The following is a 27,239-nucleotide window of genomic DNA, read 5'->3' on the forward strand; positions in this document are numbered from 1 at the left end:
TAGTTTTTTTTTCATTTTTACTTTTAAGTTTACTTATTAAACTTATTTTTAAAATCAACAAAACATGTAATTGCTTGAAAGTTGTGTGTGTGTGTGTACTATTATTATTATTGTTATTATTATTATTATTATTATACGATAATAAGTTTACTGGTAAAATAAAATGAAAATAACAAAATTATATTATGTACATTATGTAATTATAGTAAAAATAAGCCTGGAGCCTGATCAAAGATAAGAATTTAAAACAAATGCATAAGTACGCTGGGATTTTGTATGACATCATGCAAAACCTTCAAACTACTCGCCATGAACAGCATCCAGATAAACACATTTCTGCTTTTCCTCAAATCTCTGCCAGGACTGTGTCAGGACTGTGATGCTCACGAACAGAACTGCAGCGAAGAACAGCCCAGTGAACCAGAGCAGTGCACTGCCTTTCGTGACAGATATTAGGCCCAAGAAAGATGTTGAGCGGGTTTATAGATATTAGTCCAGGGTTACTGGGCATGTACTTCCTCTCTTTCACAAACAGTTCATCAATCTGCAGGCTCCACCTGTCAGTTTCCCCATGAGCGCGTGCTTCAGCCTGACTCCACATACATCAGTCCTCATGTCAAACAAGCCATTTACCTGCATAAATACTGGCCCTGATTGCAAAACAAGACGTGGTGGAAGGGAACCATCAAAAATAAACAGATTCCATGCCAAGTGGATGGGGAAATTAGGCCAGGGCCTTGCCGCCAGGGCAAACAGAAGCAGAACTGGCAGAGCTCAAGAAAACCAAGGCCGGGCATAAAAGGAGGAGTAGTGGAGCACGGGTGGGGCTTTTTTTTAGCACATGTACAAAAACAGGCCATTTTGGAATGATCTTGGAGGCCCTTCCCTTGGCGAAGTGCTGCATAAGCTGAGTTTGTTGGTCGGGTGACTGTTAAATGTAGCAGTGAGCCTAGCGTTGGTATTGTTTTAGGGCAACATGCCATCAACTCAACTTCTCATAACAATATGGCCAACAGTCTAAAACTGGGCAGGCTGTGATGGGGCCTATGAGCCAACAAAAGACAGACCTTCAAGTATTCTAGAGAAACAGAATATTCTTGCTTCAACAGCAAAGGAGGAAAAAACCATCACACTGTCCTGAACATGAGTAGACTTGGGAGCAAGCAGAGCTTTATTTTGTCTGTTAAAGTCCTTAATACGTGTTTTCCTTAGCTGGCGTGATGTTTAGCTCTCCAGCTTTTTACTTGCAAAAATGCCTTGAGCCATTATTTTGTGTTGTGTAATAGAAGAGGCAGAGGAAAACGGGGGTGCAGTTATTATGATAGGAACTGGAGGATCTTAAATTGAATGAGAGGATCAAGTTCAGAAGCTGCACTTAACGGAAATCGATGCTCTTGAAATATTTTCACTCTTACAGGATCAATTAACTGTTCACACACATCATACTGAAAGTGAATTTAATCTGTATGGTTACTGCCAATAAGAAAGAAAATCATTCTCTCAAGTATTTATAATGCCAAAGGGATCTGCAGTGGGTGATTTGAACTCACGTCAACGCATACAGGGCAGAGGCAGACATGCATTTGGCCTACATAAAATGATTGACAGGCTACTATTTTCATGCTACTATCAACTATTTTTCAATACTGGAGAAGAAAACATACTGGCAAATCAGCAAAATCCTTCATTGCTCCGAGTCTCTGCCTTATAGGGCAGAGAGGATAACAAACTGATCTACTGATCTACTGAACTGGCTCCAATAGCCAGTGTGCACAGAGAAATCCACTAAAATGCATTTAGTCGGTTCAGACAATGTTTTTGAAGTGTTTAAAAAAGGCAGTTGACCAAATAGGACCATTTTGACGCCACCCTCCCTTATCACATCATAATAGACTGGTTGAAATACATTAATGAGGACAGACATTCTGCTAATTAATTTTTAATACAAAACCCATAATAATAAGAATGATATGATTGTGCTTCCAATTCTACTTTTTCAGACTCTAAATTTCTCTAAAAGTCCCACATGAAACTTGTATAAATTTCAGATTAAGTTACAAAATTATCATTCAGAATGCCTTGTATTTGAGATGCCGTAATCAAATCGCAAGGCAGAGAACTTGCTGTAAAGAAGAATTACTGTAAATAGATAATTATGGTATATTGTTATATCATTAAATTCTGTAAATAAACAGTAATTGTGAATTAAAAATGTTGAGACATGTGTTCTCTGTATTCACTAGGGAGTGGGAATCTTTTGGCACCTCACGATTCGATTCGATTGCGATTCAGAGGGCTGCGATGCGATTATAAAACGATTATTGATGCATCTCGATGCATCTTTTTTCTCTATACAGGATCTCTATCTTCCTACTGTCTGAGGACTTGGTAGTTTTAAAGCAAAGTATTTGTAATGATCCATAATGTAAATGCATTATGGATCATTACAAATACTTTGCTTTAAATATCTAAAATCTTTTGTTAATAAATCAAATGGAAGTGATGTGGCAAGTGAACTAGAAGGCTCTCATTCAGAGACGCTGCTGCCACTTATCTGCGATAAAATGCGCTGTTACTCTGAAATAAGATCCAGTGGTAATGGGTAACCACGCAGCGCGTTACAGCCATCCTGCCCGTTTTCTTTAGTGATTTTATAACTTCGGTTTTGGTCTCGTTGTAGAGAGTTGGGGGGGCGGCTATTTTCGAGACTGGACGCTGAATCTCGGCTCCAAAGTGTGCAGCATAGCGCGAAAGCCCTGGTTCTCAACGACTGAGAACAGACAGCAGGTCACAGAGCACCGAGGTCTGGCCTCGCCAGTAGCGAACGAAAAAACAGAGATTAAGACGAACATTTGCATTTGGAGGACTTATTCGCATTTCTAAGCAGCGCGGTTGGTTAAATCTGCAACGAGAGTTAAAAAAAGTTGCGAAAATGAACTCGCTTCTCTTTCGAATTTTCCCGTTCCACCTTAAATGGTGCAGCAGTTACATTCGGCGCCTAAAGCAGAATTTAAGGTGGAACGGGAAAATTAGAACGAGAAGCTGGCGAATGAGAAGCGACCTCAGCCTCGTAAAACAGCCGGATGCTGAGACATTTTACAAGAAACTCTTCTAGTTTTGAAGAAAGGTGTTCTGGTGGAGATGGAAGGAAAGCGGCTAAAGCTGAAGCTTAAAGTAGAGCGAAGTAAATCTGCGCTCTCGTTTATATTTTTAGCCCATACTACGACATTAACACACACTGGACATTAAATGTTGTGGCTCCCAAGGTGGTTTGACTTTGTTGAAAGGACAAAACGGCTCTTATTAACATTTGGATTGTGACTCCTGATCTATCCTGGCTTTAACGCAGAGGGAGCCGGTCGGATTTCTCGCTCATCCACTTCGCTGTCCGGGCGCTGCACTTACCCACTTCCAAGTTCCGCCTTTTGCGTTCCGTCAACGTTCCGTTATAAATTAAATATTTAGAAAATCGATTTTTGACATTTGTGAATCGATTCAGACTCGTTCACGTCCGCATCGCGATGCATCTAAGAATCGAGTTTTTCCCGCACCCCTATTCACTTATTTTCACATAGAAAATCAACAAAACATGTAGATTCACCAGGGGTGACCAAACTTTTGCATACGACTGCATTTGTTTTAGAAACTTTGAAACTTTTAAACAAAAGCCTTTAAATTAAAAATGTCTCTAGGATTATGAAAATCAACAATAAACTTTTGACTGCTACCAAACCTCACATTGCAGTTTTACAGCAGTTTCTGAATAATTGACATGAAATTGATACTGCAAAAATAAGCTTTAAGATTAATAACTGAATTTTAAACAGTGTTTAAAGAGTTAAGCCTGACATACATAATTTGCAAAAAAAAGTGAGAGAATACTCAACAACGAGTTGCTGATTTATAGTTACTGTATCTGCAAAAATTCCACTGCTAAGACACCAATACTTATAATATAACTTATAATATTAGACAATTGAACAGCTTCAGCTGCTTCAAATGACAATCATTTCCTTTTCAAGTTTTGGCTTGGGCTTAGCCTGTTTCATTTTTGCTCATATAAAATAATATCAGCTGCTAAAATCATTTAGTAGAATTTTTAGCTACTAAAAATCAGTATCTGTATAAAATGTCCGTATCAGTCAGGCCCTGGTTAATAGTCCTGAATCAAGGGGCCTCATTATCTCTTTGTGTTATATGATTTCTGAGTTCCTATCACAAGAGCTTCCTGAAATTCATGACTTTAAGAAAACAACTGAACGTTCCACCAGAGAGAATGCCAATCCTGACAGCTGTTTGGTTACCACAGGCATGGCTTTACAGCCTTCTGAACACTTTATCTCTCAGTGCATGAGCTTTGCCAGATAACTGATAAATAGCCTCCAGAGGCAGGAGAAGCTCTCCTCGAGTGTATGTGTGCTGATCAAATGCAACGGCAGCCTCTCTTCATTGAGGATGGTTTCCAGGCTGCAATGTACAGAGCAGCATGGCTCAACTATCGAGGGAGGTACAACAGCAGCCTTGGGAGAAATCTCGTACTACGAAAATGTCTCTGGTTGGTATTCATCCAGACAGTAATGGGTGCGCCTTATTATCCTCTTTAGAGCCGTGGCTCGTAATTTATCGTCAAAGCGGCCTTTCTGTCGGCCTGCAAAGGAGCAGACTCCCGCAGTAAAAAAGTAAGATGGATTGTGGGCGTCTGGCTGCATGCACCAAGAGAGTATTAATCAACAAAACCCATGTAGAGCAATGAGAGCAGCTTTGACACGAGTGCAAAGGAGGTGACATGCACTTTTACTTTAAAGAACCTAGAACTGTTCACTGTTATAGAAATACATATTTATAGATCAATGATGAAATCCATGTCAACCAATGGTGCAGAATTCAGTATGATAATTTGAAGCTTTAATTTATATACTTGAAACCCTCTTTAACCTCAAAAATCCTAAAAAGGATCTGCTAATAAAAGGCATTAAAGGTATAATCATTAGAGTTATTGCAGTAAAAGCAGGTCATTTTAGCTCATTGAAACAAATAGAGAAATTCTGCTGAAAGATCAGAATCTGAAACTAACCAGAAACTAATTTGCTAACTTACACTTAAGATTTAAACTTAAACTAAATCAAACAATCCTCCCTACAGTATTACAGTCCCTCCTCTGTAACACAATGCTTATTTGCAACTATACACATGTTGAATTTTTGCAAATGTTAATAACATTCCACAATATTCTATATATAATAGTTTTTATAGTACATGTCTACTCAGACCTGCATGTGTATAGATATTCTTATCTGCATATGTACAGATATACACACTTCTCTTTAGCTCCTCATGGCTCTTCATTATTCTTCATTCTTATTCTTATTGTATTGTATTTTATTTTTCCCTTTAGTTCAATATTTGTCAACAATCTGTTTGCTTGCCTGGTTTGTTTAGTATGTTACATGTGACACATGTGTGCACTCGCCAAGGCAAATTCCTTGCATGTGTTACATAAATGGTGAAATAAAATGATTCTGATTCTGATTCTGCTAGTCACTATACAACAATACAACACAACACAATAGACTTCTATACAATTTGACACAATGTGTTGTAATGGTTACATCGCTAGTAATTACATTTGAATAATGTTACAAAAGAAAACTCTTGACTTCTAAGAGTTAAAGGTGCGTGTGCTCACCTGGTTGTCCGTTTCAAAGTCTGTGTTAAGCTGTGAGATGTCCTTCACTGGAGGCTTCTCTAGACTGCAGCAAAGGAGCCACGAAACTAGACCAGCGATGAACATGCCAATGTCTGGGATGAAAACTCGGATGCCATTACCTGCATCTGCCCCGCGGACACTGTAACCAAACACAGATACGTTTGCTGAAATCATTTTTGCACAATGAAGTTCAACATCACCTTATAAATGCAGCAGTATCAGACCTTTATAAGGGACTGTTTTAACATGCCTACATAGCACTTTGAGTTTGTATCATGCCATCATCTGATGTTACTGTTTAGGATTATAATTTGTAGTCAATACATTATTTCAGACACTGTATACTTCCACAAATGATTCTGGACTTCATCTCTGTAAACCTATTGAAATTAACCAATTAAAAAATCCCAGGCTTATAACATAGTAAGGCTTATTTTTCAGTAACTACAGGGACTTTATTGCAAACCGGCTGAGCTATTCTTGGGTTATAGAAGTGTGTAATAAAACTTTGGGCCTGATTGCAGGCCCTGGCCTTTTATAGGGTTAATAATTACTATCATTCAATAACTATCATTCATCCATATATTGTTCATGCTCATTCCAAATATGTCTTGTTTCCTTTTTCTCAGTAAGAGCTTTTTGACAGCTGAACATCCTTTTAGACTAGTGTTGAGTTGTCTTCTCACAGTGGAAGGATGGACAGAAAATCTGTGGATGTTTTCAGATCCAAAGCAAGCGTGGAGCTTGATTTTCTCCTCTCTCTCAAAGATGAAAGCTTTCTTATCTGATGGAGACAGTTTTGGTGGTCTACCAGGTTATTAGGAGTCCCATTTCCAGTTTGGAAACTCTCCTTATGCAAGTAGAGTACATTATATTTAACACATAGTACTTTATTTCTAGTCTATATTATATGTAATAGTATAAGTAAAATGAATAACATAATCTGGGCATTAAATAAAGGAAGGGTGGTCTCGGCACAGTATTGTGTGTAAAAATACCATTATTACAAAAGGCATATTTGAATCACATAATCCCTCTTTAAGCCAAATGATGTCAGATGAAATGTTATTTAATGCAACAATGAGCAGCAGTAATTCTTAAACACACACACATATCGATGCACACAAAAACGTCCTGTCCCACAATAAAAGCCTGTGATTCTTAGTATCCTTGGTTAAAGTATTAGCCCGTCTGGTTCTCATTTCCGCACTTCAGTGAGCTGCAGCGTTTTCGCAGTTTGCCCAGCTCGAGTCCCCTGGCTCACAAGCAGTTTTAATGAAACCAATCCATTCAATCCTCAGACCGATTTCTCTTTAAAGAGCTGCACGTTTCCCTTCTGAAAACTGAATCTCCACTTGTTTCATACTTGCCGGGTCCGTTAAGGCACCCTTCAGCTGCAAAGGGCCTCGTTTTCAGATCTATAAAGGGTTTACATAGTGAAGGTTAGGTTACACGGCTGTGGAGTTAAGAGCAGAGGGTCTTTTTGAAAACTGGAGTACATTACAAAGCTGATACGAGCTCAGAGTCCCATAAACCACAGCACCGTTCAGCAGCCTGGAATGAGTTATATACAGTGAATGAGCGGGTTGCATTGACAAACAGGGTTCATCTCAGAACACCGTGGGAGAAGCCACAGCAGGGTTACTCATGAAAACATCCTTCATAATAGCTATGCACTGGCAAAAACTGATATCAGAATCATATCAGTATTGGCTAATTATTTAAAAAAAAAATGACCAGCATTGGACAGATGTTTAGATTTGACTGATTTATGATGATGTACTTATTGTACTCCATACAAGCAGAATGTCTTGGCGATGCTGGGCTACTGCACTAAAATTACTACATTTGATGCATTTTATTGGATTTGGAACCCTATAGAAATATATATTTCTTTGTAATGCTAGATAGAGCTACACTGCAAACACTATACCTTGGCAAGTGAAAACATTTTAAATGTGGTGAATACATCTAATTTTTCTCATTATAAGACTGTTATAAGAATATTATAAGATTTTCAACACATTCCTCAATGTTTTTACTTGTTTTACGTAAGTTTATCTACTGAAAGCATCTGATTTGTAGACATTTTTGCTTGTTTCTAGCATTATTTTTCAAAACAAGCAAAAGTATTTGCTGATAAAAAGGCATTTTAGTAGATAAAATTATCATAATATTCTTACAACAACATCATGATGAGAATATATTATATTAGGATGTAATTAAGATGTTTTTACTTGACATGATATGATTTTTTTATTCCACTATTGGTGCATATTATTAACAAATCCATCCTTTACAAATAGTGTGAGGAAAATGAAAAACAGCTCAAACAAAACAAAAAAGATCATCAATTGAAAAGCCCTTCACCAAAAACCTAAGCAGTAAATCTGCTTTCTCCCTGTTGCTGTTGGGTTGCACACAGCGCTAAACAAATGTTTGGATACACATAGGGCTCACTCCACATGATCTCCTGCTTTCAAAGTGAAACACTGCCAACTAGCCTCAATTCAGCCACTTTGAAGTACACTATGTTTGCTGCATAAAATTTAATAAGCGGCAGACGCCACTAGTTGACATACTTTGAAAAAAATAATAATAAATGAGTGCTGCGATTGGTCCATTTAGTGCAGCCTCTTTAAAAGACGCCGCCTGGTATCTAAACAGTTTACACTATTGGTTAAGGTCGCCTTTCATCTCACCATGCTAATAAAGAGAAAAGCGTGAGCTGGCAAAATGAAGGCCATACAGATGGCACTGATTTGGGAAGAAGATAGTGTGGTGGGTGAGTTAACTGGGCAACTTTGGCCCATAAAGAGAATTCAGAGAACAAAACCCGATAAAGTTTACAGCGAAAGCAGCAGTCCAAAATGAGACCCAGAAAAATGTGTGTTTTGGGTTTGTTTTTAGAAGGTGCTGACCACTTATAATTCCTACATTTATTCAAAGGTTGAACTTTTGTTTGCGCAGGAGTTGGGTTTCTTTTTGATGACTGTGAGTGGATACTGTTGAGGTTTGAAATAGTCATCGGCTGGCACTGCACGCAGGACATCAGCGGGGGATAATGAACAGTCTGATGGATCCCCACTGCATCATTTGGACCTAACAGCCGCAGACGATACCGACAATACCTCCACCTCTCCAGCATGCAATGGAGGAGCTCCAGCACTCAAATAGAGAAACGTAGAGAGAATCTGCTGCTTTCAGCACGGCCAAGATGAAACTGTACAAACAAACCGAAGCACGAGATCTTTTAAAAAACAAACTAAATGGAGCAGTAAACGTTTCCAGCACATTCCTGCACAGATTCAGTTCAACAGTTATTTGAATATTGCTGGTTTATGTGCATTTATCCTGAGCTAAAAATAAACAGTGCTGAATATTTTGCTTTGGAACAAAAAGAAAAAAAGTTTTTTTCCTATTTTATATATGCAAAAACACTTTAATAGTTAACTCATAATAAACAATTTTATTGAATTCTAGTGAGAAATGATTGGAAATGATTATAAAGAACTGTTTGTGCTTTACACCATTCTACAGAATTTATTCAAGCAGTTTACAAAAACAATTATGTATTTAGACCTTAGATTTTTACAAAGATTATGTTAAGATTTATTTAAACCCAAGATATTGTAATATATATATATTTATATATATATATATATTTTTTTTTGGGAGGTGGCTGTCTCAAAACCTAACCCATAAACTTCAAATACTACTTACTTTTTTTGTTGTTTTTTTTTTTCAGTGTTGTTTTAAAAATATTTTTAATTTATTTTCTAGTGAAGTGGAATGACTTACATTTATTTAATTTATTAAATAAAAAAAAACTTTTTTTCATGCCACATCCAAAACACAAAGTTTAGTCTGTAGGCGGAGCCTTATTTTAGCCACACCCTTATTTTAGCCACACCCCTGCTATTTAGAGTAGGAAGTAAGATTGCATCCCTGTCCTTCTTCCCTAATAGCCCTCATTGTTTTGAAGTAAACGTGTCTTGAAGTCTGAAAGTCAGTGTGTAACCTTATTGTTGTGTTTGCATGAAGGATATTTCTGATTGCATGATTTCGTGTGTAAACAACTGTTCAAGGCTGTATTTGCTAGTCATGTACTGGCTAGCGTTTTTGAGTTAAAACTGTCACTACCGAAACAGTCACCAACGAAACATTTAGTAAAGTTTTGGTGGTGTTATGAATTTTTTTGTAGTTACAAAATTGAATGTTCAATCATTTAATTTTAATTACATTTACTAAATTAAGGTATTGTGTCTTTTGAAGTAAAAGGATTTTAGTCCAAGTCCAAGTCCAAGTCAGTTAAAAGTCCAAAATGTGTTTTCAACTCTGAAACAAATCAGTTGAATGATCTATAAAACCTGATAGCCTAAAATGTTTGTGTGTTTAACAGCTGTTAACTGCCAAGAGATATAACCTTAAACAGATTTTTAACTCAGATCTGTTCCCGTTTAACAAAAAAGCCAAAGGTTTAGCTTCGGTTAATTTGTCGCTCATTGTAAACGGGATGTTTCTTTGTGTGCATTTCCACCACCGAAGACATTTCTTGACCATTAGCATGTAATTAAGCGTTCCGTGAAGGCATGTCTGCCCACATTATCAGGCATGCCAAATCCACTTCTGCATCTGCTAAAAATCACCAGTTTTTCTCGTCCGTAGGCCAGAGAAGGCTTGGAAAATACCGGAAACTCACCAAGAAAATGTGGGCATCGTAACAGGTCGACATGATGAGGGAGCTTTAATTGTGTAGCGCTGAATTCACAACTAAACGCATTTCAAAGGTCCAGCTGGCCTTCTGGCCATCACGTAATCCAATCTTTTCTCTCAGAGAGATCCGCAATAAGAGTGGTCTGTCATCATCCTCAGTGCTTCTGAGAAGATTCAGCAGCTTGTCTGTGTATCGTGTGTAAGCTAGATAGATCTTAACAATGACAAAAATTGGTAACACTTTACTGAAGAGCAGCATTCATAACGCTACACCACACCTACATAGGTCTTTCACATTGACCTATGTATACATACAGACATTTATAAACCACACATGGTTATTATAGCTTTCACGTGGCCTTGTAACTGCTGCCTCCAGTAAAGTGCTGCCCAAAAATCTTTTCTTCAAAATATTATAAAAACTCTATTCCATAAACTCTGTAGATTGTACCTTTTCAAGCTTCTTTTGTCTGGTGAAAGTCACACACAGTCCTACTTTACAGTAAAGCAGCAATTTTATATAGTACGCCTTATGCATTTTTCATAACAGGACATATCATGTGCACCACACACAGACAAAATAATGTGGTTGGGTTCACGGGGCCTGAGTGCAAATAGATAGCATTTCTCTGAAATCAGCTACATTTTATTTATGCAATGCCAAGAGACTGGGTGTTCCTCTCAAAGCATTCATTTGTGGAGCCCACCACGTCAGCACACTAAAGCTGGTGCCAGCCTCTTCGCTGCCTGGTGATACAGCCACCCCCAACCTTCCGCTTCCAGTGGCCTCTCCCAGTCTCCTCCACTGATGTTCTCAGGGTCTTCAGTTACACCAAACATGGCTGAAGCATTGCATGCTGTAGGGGAGGAAAGTTATGAGCACCCCTAGGCCCCCTTTCAGGTCAAGGGCCAAAGACTCCTCTAGGGGTCAATCAGGGTTCAAAGAATGAGCAAATAAGGTACTTGATTCATGGATAAAAACCTACAGGGAACAACTACACTAGCAAGCTAGAGCAGCATGTTGATATCTACATACAGAGTGTGGTAAATTCATTAATTTAAATGGAACCCCTACAAAAAATGATGGAACTGATAGCAAACCCAGCTGCAAAAACATTAGAAATATGTAACTAAAAACTGAAAACAGATATTTATAAAAATACTTTCTGAAGTTTTTGAATGAAAAAAGTAAAAAGAAGAGATGTTTCCAGTTTTATTTTATCAACTTAACTGTTTTTTAAAAATATCTGTTTGTTCTGAAAATGGGGCTGGGAACATTGCTAAATGTTCAAAAAACATCATAAACAGGCGATGCAGTCATGTTTGGGTTTAAAGGGAGCAGTGAGGAAAGGCTGAAAGGGAGCCATATTACCAAAAAATTGTGTCAGCAAAAACTCTAACTGTTTAAAAATAACATTCCTAAGCAAAGTTATTGCAATGGTTTTGAGTATTTCACCCTCTACAGCGTATAATAACATTAAAAGATTCATAGTGTCAAGAGAAATTAAAAGGCAATGCTGAAAAGCAAAATTGAATGCCTGTGACCTTCAATCCCTCATATGGCCACATGGCTTAGGAATACTTTACAAACCATTGTCAATAAACACCATCTGTTGCACAAATGCAAGTTAAGACTACTATGCACAGCAGAAGTCTTGTGTCAACAACATCCAGAAACACTGCCGACTTCTCTGGGCTCAAGCTCATCTGAAATGCATTGATACACAGTGGAAACGTGCTGTGATCTGACAACTCGAACTTTTAGATTGTTTATGGAAAAACTGAATGTTGAGTTTTCCAGGCCAAAGACGAAAAGGACCATCTAGATTGTTACCAGCATAAAGTTCAAAAGGCAGCATTTGTCATGGTATGGGGGGTGTATTAGTAAGTAACTTGCACACCTGTGAAAGCACCGTTAACAATGAACACATTTTGGAGCAACACGTGCTGCCTTTTTCGAGCACGTCCATGCTTATTTCAACATGACAACACCAAGAAACGTTCTGCACATGTTGAAACAGCATGGCTGCATTATCAGAGAGAGTGGGTTCTCTAGACTTGCCTTCCTGCAGTCCAGAACTGTCTCCTGCTGAAAATGTGTCAAAATGATGTTGAAAAACATGAAATACTGTGTTTTTGTATCATTTTCAGTTTAATATAGGTAAAAAAATGTAACTTTTCTGGTTTTACTAGCATTTCACATACTGTCCCAAATTTTTTGGAAATGGGTTTGTATAAATCCTGTCTAAACACAGACGTCCTATAAAAGCAACCAGTTTTACAAAGTAACATTGAAACTGTTTTGGTGATAGTGCTTACCTCTTGCTTTGCCTGGTGCTGATTTAATCCCTTAAAATGCAGGGTTATAATTCAGCTTCTACTCTTAAGACTTATTATTCAGTTACTACTACAAATTATTTGTAAGTACAATGAAACTAAAATGCAAGCTATGGATCTTTGTCCTAGACTTTAAATTCGACTTTCTGTGCTGTTATTATGTAGGATCTTATTACTGTAAGTAACTGGTTCCAGTGTAATACGAATCAATGTAATGACTTCTGGATAAAGCATGTCAGCACTGAGAGTGAACTGTTACTGACTGACCTTCCTTCTCTTCCTACCAATCTGTTTGAAACCTGATCGCTTTCTTAGATGTGGAAATACAGCTAATAGGATTCATAGACTAATTCAGCAATTTGGCTTATGGATGTCAGGCCACCAGTCGTTCCACTGTCAACAGTGACATGCATAATCATAACAACGGCCATTCCCTGACCATATTCAAACAGGGTGCATCCCCAGGGAGAAATAATCTGCACATAATTGCCCTTCCAGCTCTACAGCTTGTTTCCAGTCAGCCTTGGAAATGTAGTGAAAGTAGGGAAGCTTTCTGAGGCTAAATGGTAATATTAGCCAGTATTTAATCTGCCAAACTGTCTTTAATACTCAAACGTGTAGGTTTCCAAAATTAAAACTTGAGCTATTACTTTCCAGATCATCAATGTACTTTAACTTTGATACATAAAGGAGTTTAGCATGCAAGTCAGACATAGTACAATGGTACAAAGTAAAGAGTGACCCTATCCTTTTTCCTAACAGCCAAATCAGAGTGAGCACATAAGTATCAGAGCAGAGCAGTGAAGTTACAGCTCAAGTGTGATATACTGTTCATCATCTTGCAAGATTGCATAGTTTAGCTATTTTTTGGGTTCACGTGAACATAGATTTAGGTTTGAAAGACCCATGTTCTACATTTTTCTTATATTTTATTCTTTCCCTGAGGTTCACTCAGAACATTTGTGTGTCATAATTTATAATTTTTACATGACCATTTTACAAACTGCCTTCATCTCTTTTAATTAAACAGGTTGTTGTTGTTACTGTGCCTTTAAGATATATGCAAGTGACCTCTGTTCTGATTGGTTGTCCTGTATTGTGTCTCATTCCAAAAGCAGAAAACCAGTCCAGCCTGACTTATAACTTCAGTGTGAGTAGATGGGGCCAAATTGACATAGGTTGAATGGGTGGATGTATGTATATAAGTTGTATGAAGTTAAACGACAAAACAATGCAGTAATAAAAAAGGCTATTTTCATAGTTTAATGCATGTGAGAAAACTTTATGAACCCTTTGGAATTATCTGAACTACTCCATGAATGGCTCAGATGGATGTGTAACAAATAAAATACCCATTTTACAGTGGCATATCTTTCACTGAACAAAATAGTCTAGGTCACTATGGAAAAGCTATGTGAATTCTGTTATTTAGTCACTTGTAGAGCCTCCACTATTGGCAACAACCTCAATCAAATACTTTCTGCAGCTGATGAGTCCTGCACAGCAATTAAGAGGTATTTAGCCTGTTTTGAATTCCTCTACGCAAAGCTGATGTATATGTTCAGTATGTTTTGATTAAATGGCCTGCTTCAGATCACATTACATTATTTGAGGGGAATTAAGGTCAGGACTCTGACTTGCCCACTCTAAACTACATACAGAGTTTTAGCCGATCTGTTGTTGATTTACTCTTGTGTTTTGAATCATTGTAATGTTGCATTACCCAAATTCTTTTATGTTTTAGATCACAGACAGATGTCCTAACATTCTGCTATGCAGACACCTGAACTCGAACAGCTTGAACCTGAACTGATACAATTTGGGCTGGGTATTGGCAACAACTTCGCGGTACAATACATACCACGAGACAAGGGTAACAATATAAGACAATGATGCAAAACATCAGATGCACAACTGACATATTTTGTCAATGTTTACAATACATTTGGAAATTAATGCTGCAATAATAATACATAACCAATCAAGGTTTTAGAATATGATAACACCTTTCATTAATATCTACACCTATTCATAACACTCCATCTGTGAAAGTGAAATTCTGAAAAGTGAAACTAAACTCAAATGCACAACTAAAAAGTAACACACAAGCCTTGACATCAGTTTCTCCTTAATGTAATGCACAAAAATGAACAAACAGTAAAATGCTCCCTTCTCCAGTTCAGTCTTATACAAATAATAACAATAAAGGGCACAGCACTAACTATTAAGCACATGTATGCACATGCTGTAAATTATAAATATTGCACTTTCAGACTTGCATGCATTATCAGTCTCAAGCATGCACCCTTGTGTAAAGGTAATTCATAAATTGGTTAAAACAGTTATGGTTGTGTCAGTATATGTTTTGCCACAACATTATCCATGATATACTGTTGTACTGATATTGATATTGATGTTGTATTGTATTGATATTCTGAACAATACCTAAATATCTCAATGTGTGCAGAAATCTTACGCATTCATACATCAAAGCAGCTCCACACTATTATACTCCCTCCACCATGCTTCACAGCTGAGATGAGGTATTGGTGGAGGTATGCAGTGCTTTGTTATCTCCAAGCACCAAAAAGTTCAACATTTGTCTAACACAAAACATTCTTCCACTGGAGCTGTGGAATATACAGGGAGTCTTGAGAAAACTTGAGACAGATAACAAAATGGCTTCATCAGTGGCTTCTTCTCTTGAAGATCATCCTTGTTCAGTGTTTTTCTTACATTAAACTTAAATGTATGCAGGCTCCTGTGAGAAATAGCAACAGAGCTGAATTTCTTTCATTTGTGTACAACAGTACCCTCTAAACATCACTGGAAGTTTTGTTTAGAGTTCAGTGTAATATTCATTTGATAAAGCTAGTAAGCAACATGTTTCACAGTTTTAACTCTAAGGGGCTCTTGAGGGTTGACAAGAGCCAAAAATTCTATTTTTAAAATAGCAGGCCATCCTGAATTGGACTGGAACACCTGATATCCACTACCCTTTTTTCCAAAATGTCATTATGCTAGAGGTTCACATATTTTCCATCAGTGGCTTTGATTGTTCCATTTGTAATAAAGATACGACGCTGCAAAATGGTGTGTGCTGTCAAAATAAGAGTCTTTATTTATTATCATAAAGATGAAGATCAGATCACATTTCATCCAGACATCCAGACAATTCCCAAGGGTTCAGTTTTTCTTTTTCTTACAACTGGAGCTCACATTTATCCTAACTCATGAACCTAACTTCCTGGTTTACTTTGGTCTGTTTATCACATCTTGATCCTACCAAAATGGAGGACTGGCTGGATGTGAGTGTGAATCATTAGACCCTGTTGTTTGCAGAGTGAGTCAGCGAGGCAGGCGAAGCCACAGTGCTGTACAGCAGCTTGCTTCAGGACACAGACAGCTCAGAAACACACTTAATTTCTTGCTTGTTTTCAGCTTTGAGGTTCTGAGCAACCTCTTCTGGCATCATAAAACCATGGAACACCTAGACATAGACATTTCACAAGGTTCAAACAGCCCAAAGGAAGGAAAGTATTAATACGTTGAAGTGATGAATCACTCATCTCCATTATACACTACTTTTTTGAGCGATGCTAATTAGTTTGCATACATAAATAACTCAACCACCAGGACTTTAGTAATTCAGTCAACAGGACTCTAGCCTCAGATTCTGACAAGCATGTGTAAAGTAAGCCTTCTCCTTTGCCCCAGGTGAAATGCTAATGTGCTTGGTAAGTAGGGATCTCAGCATTAACACCATGTTCACTTCCACCCTAATCCCTAATAAAGATCTCTGAAGCTCCCAGACAGTAATTACTGCTTAATTATTTGTACAGCAAATAAGACCGGGTCCACACGAATGGGGCAGCAATGGCCACTGAGGCTTTAGGCTGCTTTCTGTCCAAGGACAACATGGAGCACAGTGGCACGATTCAGAGCTCACACAGCACTGGGCATAAGGAAGTGCCTGTTGCATTCTCCCTTGTGTTTTAATGACCTTTATCACTGAGTCAAGAAAAACATGGCTAATTTATTCCATAATCACCCAATTTAAATAGGCAACACATTAGACTTATTTTGATACAGCATTTAAATATCTTTCTATTAGATTTTCAGTGACATTGCAAAAAAATTAATCATTGTTAGAAAGCATATACAGTAAGGTGCAAAAGTCAGAGACCCTTTATTAATTTATTTTTACTTCATTTATCCTTTTATTTCAAATCAAAATAGTCATCAGCACAAGTCATTTATTTTCAGGAGATATTTCTGAGGAGATTAGATATAAGACAACCCACTTGCATGAGGAAGTGGAAAGACGAGTTCCAAAACTGGAGTTATGATTTAAAGACATATAGAAAATGGGACTCCTAACAACCATCTGACCTTGTAGACCACCAAAACTGTCACCTTCAGATAAACAGCACTTCCTCAGGTGAAAAATCCACAGGTGTTTCTTAGAACAATGGCCTCACATCCCCAGAGTCCAGACCTCAGCATCAGTAAATGTGTTTATTATGTGTTTTACCTGAACTGTGAAAAGCTGAAAATACAACTTCTAAGACTGAACCTCCGCAGTGTATACAGGAAGCACTGAAAACTATCCCTGCTGATGTCTTTGAAAAACTGGAAGCAAGACCCCTGAAAAGAGTGGAAGCTGTTAAAAAGGCAAAGCGTAGCTATATTACACACTAAAAAAATGAAATTATATTTATGGCTGTTTTGACTGGAAATGAAATAAATAAAGGGTGACTTTTGGACAGTACTGTATGGAAGTATGATATGGTATATTTGCACTATATGTGTTAATGAAACACTTAAAAAAAGGTCTCTGAGGGACAGAATAAATAAATCTAAATAAATCTGGACTGTACAAACCTTTGTTCAGTGTAGTAATATACGACCTGTCAGCTGTTCGGGTCTTTCCTTTTTGTTAGACAAAACAACACATTTGGTGCAAGAAAGCCTGTCTGAAGATATTGGACAAATATTCCAGTGTAAAATTGAAGGAAATTGATAACATTCACACAGTGTTCAGCAGCCTTCAGAACAAAATAGGAAATGCTGATATGATTACAGGCAAACACATCCAGCCATGGCATAGACAACCAAACAGCAGATTCCACAAAAGCCTGCGGTCTCAGCGTGCTCTGGCATCAGATACGGTTTAATCTACATGCAGAAGGAACTTAACCAAACTTTGCCACTCTTCCTCCATTTCACTTCAGAGCCCTGTAGGTAAGACCTTTTTTATAGAGAGGTTGTACTATTTATTGTGTCTTGTGTGCAGTTGTTTATCATACATTAAAAAGAAAACAGTAATTCCCATGCCCTTATTCAGAATAAGACAATTTTATGTGAGCTCGTTTCAAAGGTTTAGATTCTGAGGGCCCCAAGACAGGCAATTTCGGTATCATGAGGACTTCTAGAACAACTAACTGCCCAGTAAGGTTAAACAGAGGAACATATAAATATAGTGATTTTCCACTTTTGCATCATGGCAAGTAAATAAAAACAGTTAAGAGCTAAGACTTTATTTGACAAGTAAGAGCAAGAGCATAAAAACTTATAAACCATCTCGTCTCTTGCTGATTTGTTTAGGAATAGCACATGTTTGCAAGTTGCCTAATCTCTGACTCATAAAACCGTGAGAGACAGTGGAGCAGACATTTGTTATATAAGCTGGTTGTGGTTATACTTCCGGTGTTTTTTCTTTGAGAGTCAGGTAAATTACAGGTGTCTGTCAGTAACAGAGCAGAGCCAAAGGCGACATGTCTCAACCACATCCAGCTGCTGGACACTTCTGCACTGTAATCCAGCTCTGCATTACAGGCTCTGAAAATTGTCACTACTAAAACATCTGATAAAGTTTTGTTAGTTTTATGAGTGCTTTGGTAGTAACAACATAGAATGTTTAATCACTTGTCTTGTTTAATTAAATAATTCTTACTCCTTACTGTATACAGATAGGGGAAAACTCCATGTATGGAGTGCATATGTACTGTTATTTATTTATTTTTTCATGTGCATTGATACAACACTACTAAAGCAAATGGCAAACTACAAAAGTACATGGAAAAAAGATTCTGAATCAACTTCTGTAAAAAATATATGGACTGTTCTACTGAATAACTTCTTAACTGCGGTCAGACAGTAAAAAAAAATAATAAATTAAGTATTCAGACTTTAGATAATTATAAGAATTATATTATGATTTATTTAAACTCAAGACATTAATTGAGAATAATAAGCTAGTTAATTGAGAGTAGTAAGTTAAACATATACTAAATCATCATTTATAGGATACTTTCTATTGGGAGGTGCCTGTCCAAAACCCTAAATAATAATAAAAATAATACATAATATCTTTTTTATATTTTATAGTTTATATTTTGTATTGTATTGTATTGAAATATAAAGGTATTGAAGATCCTACTGATTTATTTTAAAGTTATAAATTTGGATTTATCATGAGCTTCATTTGCAAATAAAAAATCATTCATGTGCTTAAAATCAGCTAAAATTGTTACTACTGAAATTTTTGATTAAGATTTGTTAGTGTTCTGATTATTTTGGTAGCAACAACATAGAATGTTTAATCATTTGCTTTAATAAAATAAACATAATTAAAATAGAGGGTTGATTTAGTCTTGCTATGTCAGTATTTATGTAAGTAAAGCCTAGATTTTTCAATAATCAGAAAGTCAGTGTAGTATGTATCACGCACTGCATGGCCATGGACCAACACATCCAATAGAAAATGAATGGGATCCATTCAGGTGTGTTGCCACACTGGAGCAGTGTAAATGCGTCATAAGACTTTTGCACAGTATTATTATATACAGTTTTATATTTTTTTATAGTTTCATTTTTAAGCCGGACTAATGTACCATGGCCACACTGTCACGTCCTGTCCTGGGGAAAAGTACTCTCAATTTTTTTTTTTTTAATTGTATTATTTAAAAATTATAATCCAATTATATATTTCTTGAAAGAGTTGACATCTCTTTATTTCTGATAATCGCTCTAATGCAATGCTCTGTCTCTGCTCTCAGCTCTTCTGCTTTATAACACAGCCTACTCTACGTAAGTGGAGGTCATCTTTCAGCGAGCAGCTCAGACACTGTTGGCTGACTGGCATTCATCAGCATCAGTCACCTGCCTCTCCCACCTCCCACCACTCAACAGGAGGCGGCCAGGCAGCCGCCAGCACAGCTGATCCACAGCAGACTCCAGCAGCAGCCATGGTGGCCCACAGACACACGACTCACACAGGGATAAATAATGGCCAGAAAACATGATTACCAAGATGAGGAATAACAGTAAGCTTTGTTTGAATGATGCCACCCACCATGTCCTAACGTCTAATTCAATCACATGTGCCTGCTCTGAGACAAATCTGAGGATGCAGTTTACAGCCTTACTTTGATTTCAGAAAATAAGTCACTGAATGATACCAGAGGCTGCAGTAAGATTTAACTTTAAAGTATTGAGTTCATCTCATTATCACCGCTCAAGCTAACTGTTAGGTGTGAGAACAGGCTAAAGCATAACCAACAAACCAGTTAAACCATATATGTCACCAGTATAGGAAGTTAGCAGTACTGGCTGACTGCTCAGAAATACGGCTATGGTCAAAGCAGCATAAAAAGCATACACAGTCGACTGCATATAGGCCAGTTCTCTAGATTAAGCTTAAGCCTAGACTAAAAAGGACTTCCAATAAACTGTTAGATCACAGTTTCTCTGGAACATCACAGTAAACACGGGCAGCACATAGATTCATTAGAATGTAATTTAATTGCTGATATGCTGGCCAGCAGAGACTCTTGCACTAGAGCAGTGGATTCTGCTGACTGCTAGTTCAGCATGTTTTTTATACAGTTCTAAGAGACATTATGGTGTGAAGTCAACATTGATTCACTATAATGATCTGTGAGGTGTTGACAAATGGTAGACTTCTATATAATTGATGAGACTATGAGAACTACAATATAGCACACTTCCTCAGACAAGATGTTCTAGTCTAAGTAACATATTTCTATATAAATGAGTCCCAAAATAAAGAATCTATCAGTGATTCATGGCACTTTAGTCTAAGACTAATCTTGCAAAAGCAGCACACTCTTCTCTCTCAAAAGTTTATTAAAGACAAATCAGACTACTGTGATGGCAGAGGTGTAGAAATAAGTACGGATTCACAATTAGAAACATTGGGAAAAGAAAAATAATCAGTGTTGTGCAGACCCTACAGCATTTTGTTATGGCTAGAATCTGAAAACCTAAAGGGCTATTTTGACATTTTACTTTTCCTGATTAATTAGTAGTTATTCCTCCAAAGGGGTCTGGACAACAAGCAGAAAACATTATTTAGGTTTTCTGAGCTATACTTGGCAAATTCTCTCAAGTCTTAAGGCCAGGAGATGGAATGTCAATGTACACACTGGCCGTTACAGTTACGCCTTGTTTATGTTTTAATGTTTCATGTTCTTTCAATTCTGTTTTCAGTGCTTGATGAACTATTCTTCTGTGTAACCTCCTGGCTTGTTGTGTGAAACAAAATGTCTTATATACATCACAATACATTCTTTGCTGTCAGCGTTCACATGTAAACGGTGTCCAACTTGATTTGTAATCTGGAGGCAACACACTCCTACCTTTCAAAGCCCAGCTGTCTTATTGATTTCTCCCATGATGAACCTGAAAAAAGGAAAAGACAACAAAGCAGAAAGAAGTTAGAGAGTAGGTTACAGTGCATAAAAGCTCAAATACTGACATCATATGACATTTATTATGTAATATTTATACAATGCAGATATTATATTCCTCATTATACATCTAAATTCAGAAAATAAACACATTGTCTGGTCATAAACTTTAGAAGCTAACTTTATTCTTGCTATAATTGGTAGTTTTTGCTTTGGTGTTTTTTTCTACAGGTTTAATAAATTGCATGATACTGATCATAAATCATCTCAAACCTTTACTTTGGGTTATACCCCTATTGTCAAGCAATTAAAAAAGTTACTTATTTAATTCCAGTATGCTGTGCACTGCCAGACCCTGAGAATGTTGCGTACAAACTTTGACTACTTCCTCAGATCCTGGAAATGACTTGCAGAAAGTCCTACAGGACGAACACACTGTACCTACTGTGTTCACAGCCTCCAAACACCTCATTCACAGCATTCCACTGATAGAAGGCATGTGTTGTAAAGTACACCACACACTATGGGACCACTGCAGCCCCACGAGTCAAAGACAAGCCGTCATCACACAGGATGCCATGCATAAACCCAGTGCGTTTGGACTTTTATCGCTCTCTTCCTCAAGACTTCATCATGCTTTGGATCAAATGTGATCGAGCAAGCATAACAGCACTGAAACAAGCTGTCCGCACAAAACATACATTCCTGCAGCATGATGGAGAGTCTCTACAGTCCACTAAAGCTCAGTGTGAGTGTGTACCCACAGATGTGTGTTTACACGGACACTTCCAGGTATTCTGAGCTCCTACGGGGGGCTGTGCATGGACTATTTTAACTGCACTATATGCCTTCCAACAGCAATGAACAGATTAGTTCAATTAGTCTTCAAATATTTAAGTTAGACTTAACTATTACCTGACCAATATATCAGTCGACCATTAACATCATGTTAGATGTGAGATAAAACTACCTACTTTTTAAAGACTACTGAGCACCTGTTCACTTCAATGATAGCAATACATACTGATCTGGGAAACTTGCACACAAAACATGGTTAAAATTGTTAAAAACTATACAAATGAAATATAACAGCTAATTATAATAGAAGCCAACAAAATTACTAAGATTTCTTGGAATATTTATATTATTTAAGACGTGCGTGTTTGCTGTCTGGGTTTTAGTTGACAAAAGGCAATAGCAAAAGTTCTAAGATTAAAACTATTGAAGAACAGATTATATCAGCCAATATTATTGGTTATCAGAATTTTTAGATCTTTGAAATCAACTTCCAGTCAAGACAGCCATCAAATCATCTATTGTTAACAGAAAATTACACATAAGCTTCAATGACTAAATATAATGTTCTTCAGTATTTAGTGTTTCCACTCCTTGTCTTTCTTAGAGCTTCTATTCTTTTTGGCAGACTTGCTTTGAATTTTTCAAAGAAAGCTGCAGGGATATTTTTCCACACCTACAAAGTTCAGTCTTAGAAGTTGGTTGCATTTTCTGCTTCACACAGTCTAAGAAATCCCAAATAAATTCAGGTCTGGTCTCAGATGTGGTCAGTCCATTGTTCTGAGAACACCAGCAGTTTCGTTGATTTGTAAGTTTTCGTTTTTTTGTGCGTATTTCCTTTCCTCAGTTCTTGACAACTACACATCCTTTCAGACTTATGGTGTTCTCACAAGATCATGTAATAATTTTGAATAATATTTTGAACTCCAGTTTGTGAAACTATGTCTAACTTCCTCAGAAAAAATCCCCTGAAAAATCAACAACTTGTTCTTAATGGCCGTTTGCACAGATCTGTAATTAGCAGTGAACTGTCTGGTAGCTGAGCGACGTCCAAGCCTGCAAGCTTCTTTGTGCCAAACAGGAAAAGGTTCCCGGAATACTTGATGGTGCCATTGTGTGGAGCAGGACTTCTTGTTTAATAGTTTAATCCTGTGTGATATATTAACAACAGGCAAAATGCTCTGCAAAGCAGACAACACAGCTGAGATAATATGATGAACTTTGCTGACAGGTGTTAAATCATGTATATATGTATTTTCAGAGTGTTGGTTTGGTATTTTAGAGCACATGCTTCTCTGCATGGGTCATTATCAGCGAGCGCCAACAGCAGCATGTCTATGTACTGTGTTTACACTACGCTGATGACATTATGCTATCTACTACAATGGGCACCTGTGACATAGCAAAGCAAGCTACCAGGATTTGTTGATGTTGGACGATTGACAGGGGAGCTTTCAAGGTATCTTTAAAGATTCTGTTGTATATTGTTTTTAACTACAATAATATATGTGAAATGCATGTGTTCTCGGAGGATCACTGATAGTTTAGCTTTGCTAAGGTCAGGCGCACCCAAAACGTACACATGCAGAGCATATGAAGTCTCTCTCTCTCTCTCACTCACTCTGAGTGTATCATTCACTTTTCTCTTACAGTTATATAGTGCTGTGTCTCAGAGCTGCATTAAAACTGTACATGGCGCTAAAAGAAAACCACAGGGTACCTTGATTTTGGACTCATTCCCGCTTCATTAATGCAAGGGTTTGAGGCAAGATTTACTTAAGAACATGGGAAAATATCAGTGCAATGTCCAACCAGTATTTTCTATTGGTGCTGCGTGCTCATTTTGGTCAGCTTGCCTCGCACGTCAAAGTTTCGATTTCTGCAGGAACACAGCAGGGCTACTGCTCCAACCTAGACGTGTGTGCTTATGGCTAATGTCTATTTCAATTCTAATGCTGACACCATAATGATCCCTTCCATCATTACACATCTACAGTCTGTATTTTATAAGTTGGGCAATTTGTCATGAACTATAAAGCAGCTTTATTTCCTCAGATGCTCAGGGACCATCATAAAATGTATAACACCTGGCAAAGGATGGAGATTTTCAACAGGCTCATATATGTAAATGTGTTGGTTTCAAAAAACAGCCCGTTTTTGCAGCTTGGTTTCCATATATGGACTGCATGGTTCTGAACAACACATTTCCGAACTTTAACAATACTTAAATACTACATCATTGTTCATATAAGTTGACCAATGTAATCAAAATTACTTATTTTACTTATCAACTTATTCTTTTAATCAAAATAGTTTACTTTTGTTAAATTATATGAATATCTTGATTTATCAGAGCATCCACAAAAAACCCAACTGTGATCACAGCACACAGCAAAATACATTGTGATTTGGTTAGAGTGCTTTGCATAATTCAGCCTTCTGTGAAATCACTGATATCACTACTGCAAAACTATTGTGATAATTGACAAACAATATACTATGTTTTCCTCTCCAGAACTGAGAGAATGGCTCTACTAGAGCTCTAGAATTTGGGCAACACAGTAACTTCAGTGAGCTACAGCTATGCTACCAGCTCCAGGTGTGAAAATGAACTAGTCAGCCTTGTCATACCTGCTGAGGGTGTAACCACTAAACTAAATAAATATGATGTGAAACAATCACTAATAATAAACTGTAGCTTTCATACATATTCAAACAAAAATGGAGACCGACATGACTCCCACAGTGTAAAGCATGTTAGAGTCAACACTAAAATATTTATATCACTTGCGAGTGTTTGCTGTTTGAGTTTAAGAATTTTGACAACTGAGACCTGACAAACATTCCTGACAATACACAACTGACTGGCAATCATGTAAGGTAGTAAAGATGTTTTGACTAAAACTATTGTTAAATTTTTTATGAAATTAAATTATATCAGCCAATATTACTGGTTATCAGAAATGTAAGGTCTTTGAAATTAATTTCCAGTCAAAACAGCCATTAAATAAAGTTGTCTTTTTTCAGCTTTAGAAAACTTATTTGACAGAAAATTACACAGAAGCTTCAACAACTTAACATAAGTTTTCAGTATTTAGTGTGTCCACTCTTTGTTTTTATTACAGTTTCCATTCTTTTCAGGACTCAGCCATCTAACTTGTGTGTCTCGCAGTTTGCACAAAAATCGGTCCTGTGTTGCGTTTGTTCTATTATGCACATCTAATGGGCACACAGCTCTAATGTTTTGTATGTTGTCTCAAAAGCTTGATTTACTAAGATCCCACATAAAGAGTATTATTTGCATGTGCAATTAGTGGCATCTGCAAGTGATTTACAAGGAAACGACACTAAAGAAGAAACACTACAATTATTAAGCATCAGCTCAGTACCTGCCCCTCACTGGTATGAACTTACACACACAATCACCATCCTCAAAACTGCTTTCAGGCAATAGAGAGAAAATTGCATTTTCATTAAGGCAAATCTGCAAAACAGACAACTATTTTGCTCATTTAAAAGGTGCAATCTCTAATAGATCTTGTTAGTAAATCAGTTTCGGGCATTTTTTTGTGTTTTACACACAAACTCTTAGTAAATCAGAGCCTCTGTTAAGATCTGCAAAACATCCATTTGGAAAATCTCCAGAAGAGATGAAAATATGCCTTTTGACAACAATGAAATGTGTCTCATAACGTGTCTTTAACTACATGGATCTCTACAAGGTCGGTAAATAGTAATTTTCTCTTTTCTGTTGTTTTGGTACCAGAGTGACTTTATTATTATTAATTTAATTACACAACAGGCCTCTGCATACCCAAGGTTTCCATAACATGACCTATAACCAGTTTTCACGCAAATCTGCACCTGCCTAGAAGTCCAAAATATACATGGAAGCAATGCGCAACGATCAAACACCAAACTATAACTCTTGAAATGCTCTCTGTTTCTTTCATTCTCCTCATCTGCTGCTGTCTGAGGAGTGCTGTTGTCTCAGGTGTGTGTGTGTGTGTTTGTGTGGGGAAGGAGGCCATGCTAAGATGGAAGTGGGAGGCAGTGGAGAGCAGCTGCAGGATCAGCTCAAGGCCTCCGCTCTGAATGTAAAGACAATAAAGTGCAGGAAAGCCTTACACACAGGATGAGGTTCAGGGGAGGAGCTCTAAATAAAGAATGCTCAATTCATAGTGTGATGATTTACTAATAATGTTCTGTGAAAACAATGAACATAAAATTAGATGCCAATGAGATCCTGAGAAAAATAAATAGGTTGCTCTTCAGATTTCCTCACATATAAGTTCAGTCAGTTCATCAGGATGAGCTAGCAAAGGTCACAATATTTCCCCCACCATACACGTCTGGGTGACTAACAATGTGAGAGATAAATAAACTGGGCAGTCTCTGCCTTCTAGACAGCAACAGAGCTGCGATTGTAAGTAATGAAAGCATAACCCAAACTTTCTGGTTTGTACTTCTAAAATTGCACTGCTCTTAAAGCTGTATGCATGCTAGAGCTCAGCGAAAGTGCAAAAGTATTACTCAAACCAGACATGGCAGAGAGTAAGAGAGAACAAGCCATGCAACCATGCTAAACCACACAAGGAGAATACAAAAGCTCAGCACTAAACATCTGCCAACTCTCAAATCATTCCATCTCTTACTACAGATACATCAACGTGGATTTCTGAGACAATCGTTAACCTTAGTTAAGAGTTATTATTGTATTAGTTTATTCAAATGTAATTACAGAATTACATGATTAATTACATAGTTAGATATGTAAGTAACTGAATTTACATTTGATTTACATTTTGTATTGACAGGTTAGAGTCTGGACTTAAGGCTATGTTCATATTACTTGTCTGGAGTGACACAAATCCAATTTTTAGCCTGAAAGGGGAATTCCACCAATTTTTGTTCCAACATTTCTGATTAATTAAATGGATAAGATGTAAACAGAGTCGATGTGAAATGTG

The 27,239-nt window shown here is 37.3% G+C and overlaps 1 protein-coding gene across 2 annotated transcripts in view; it reads right to left on the reverse strand.

Annotated features, from left to right (window-relative positions):
* LOC118816332 (piezo-type mechanosensitive ion channel component 2) overlaps positions 1–27,239 on the reverse strand; it is a 144,086-nt gene that overhangs the window by 63,434 nt on the left and 53,413 nt on the right. For both annotated transcript variants that reach the window (XM_036582860.1, XM_036582857.1), the window contains exons 4-5: positions 21,424–21,466; positions 5,687–5,846 (exon numbers count right to left, since the gene is read on the reverse strand). In XM_036582860.1, coding sequence (XP_036438753.1) covers positions 5,687–5,846; positions 21,424–21,466 — 203 coding nt within the window. The remainder of the gene's footprint in view (positions 1–5,686; positions 5,847–21,423; positions 21,467–27,239) is intronic.

Source organism: Colossoma macropomum, unplaced genomic scaffold, assembly GCF_904425465.1.
Source record: "Colossoma macropomum unplaced genomic scaffold, Colossoma_macropomum, whole genome shotgun sequence".
Lineage (NCBI taxonomy): Eukaryota > Metazoa > Chordata > Actinopteri > Characiformes > Serrasalmidae > Colossoma > Colossoma macropomum.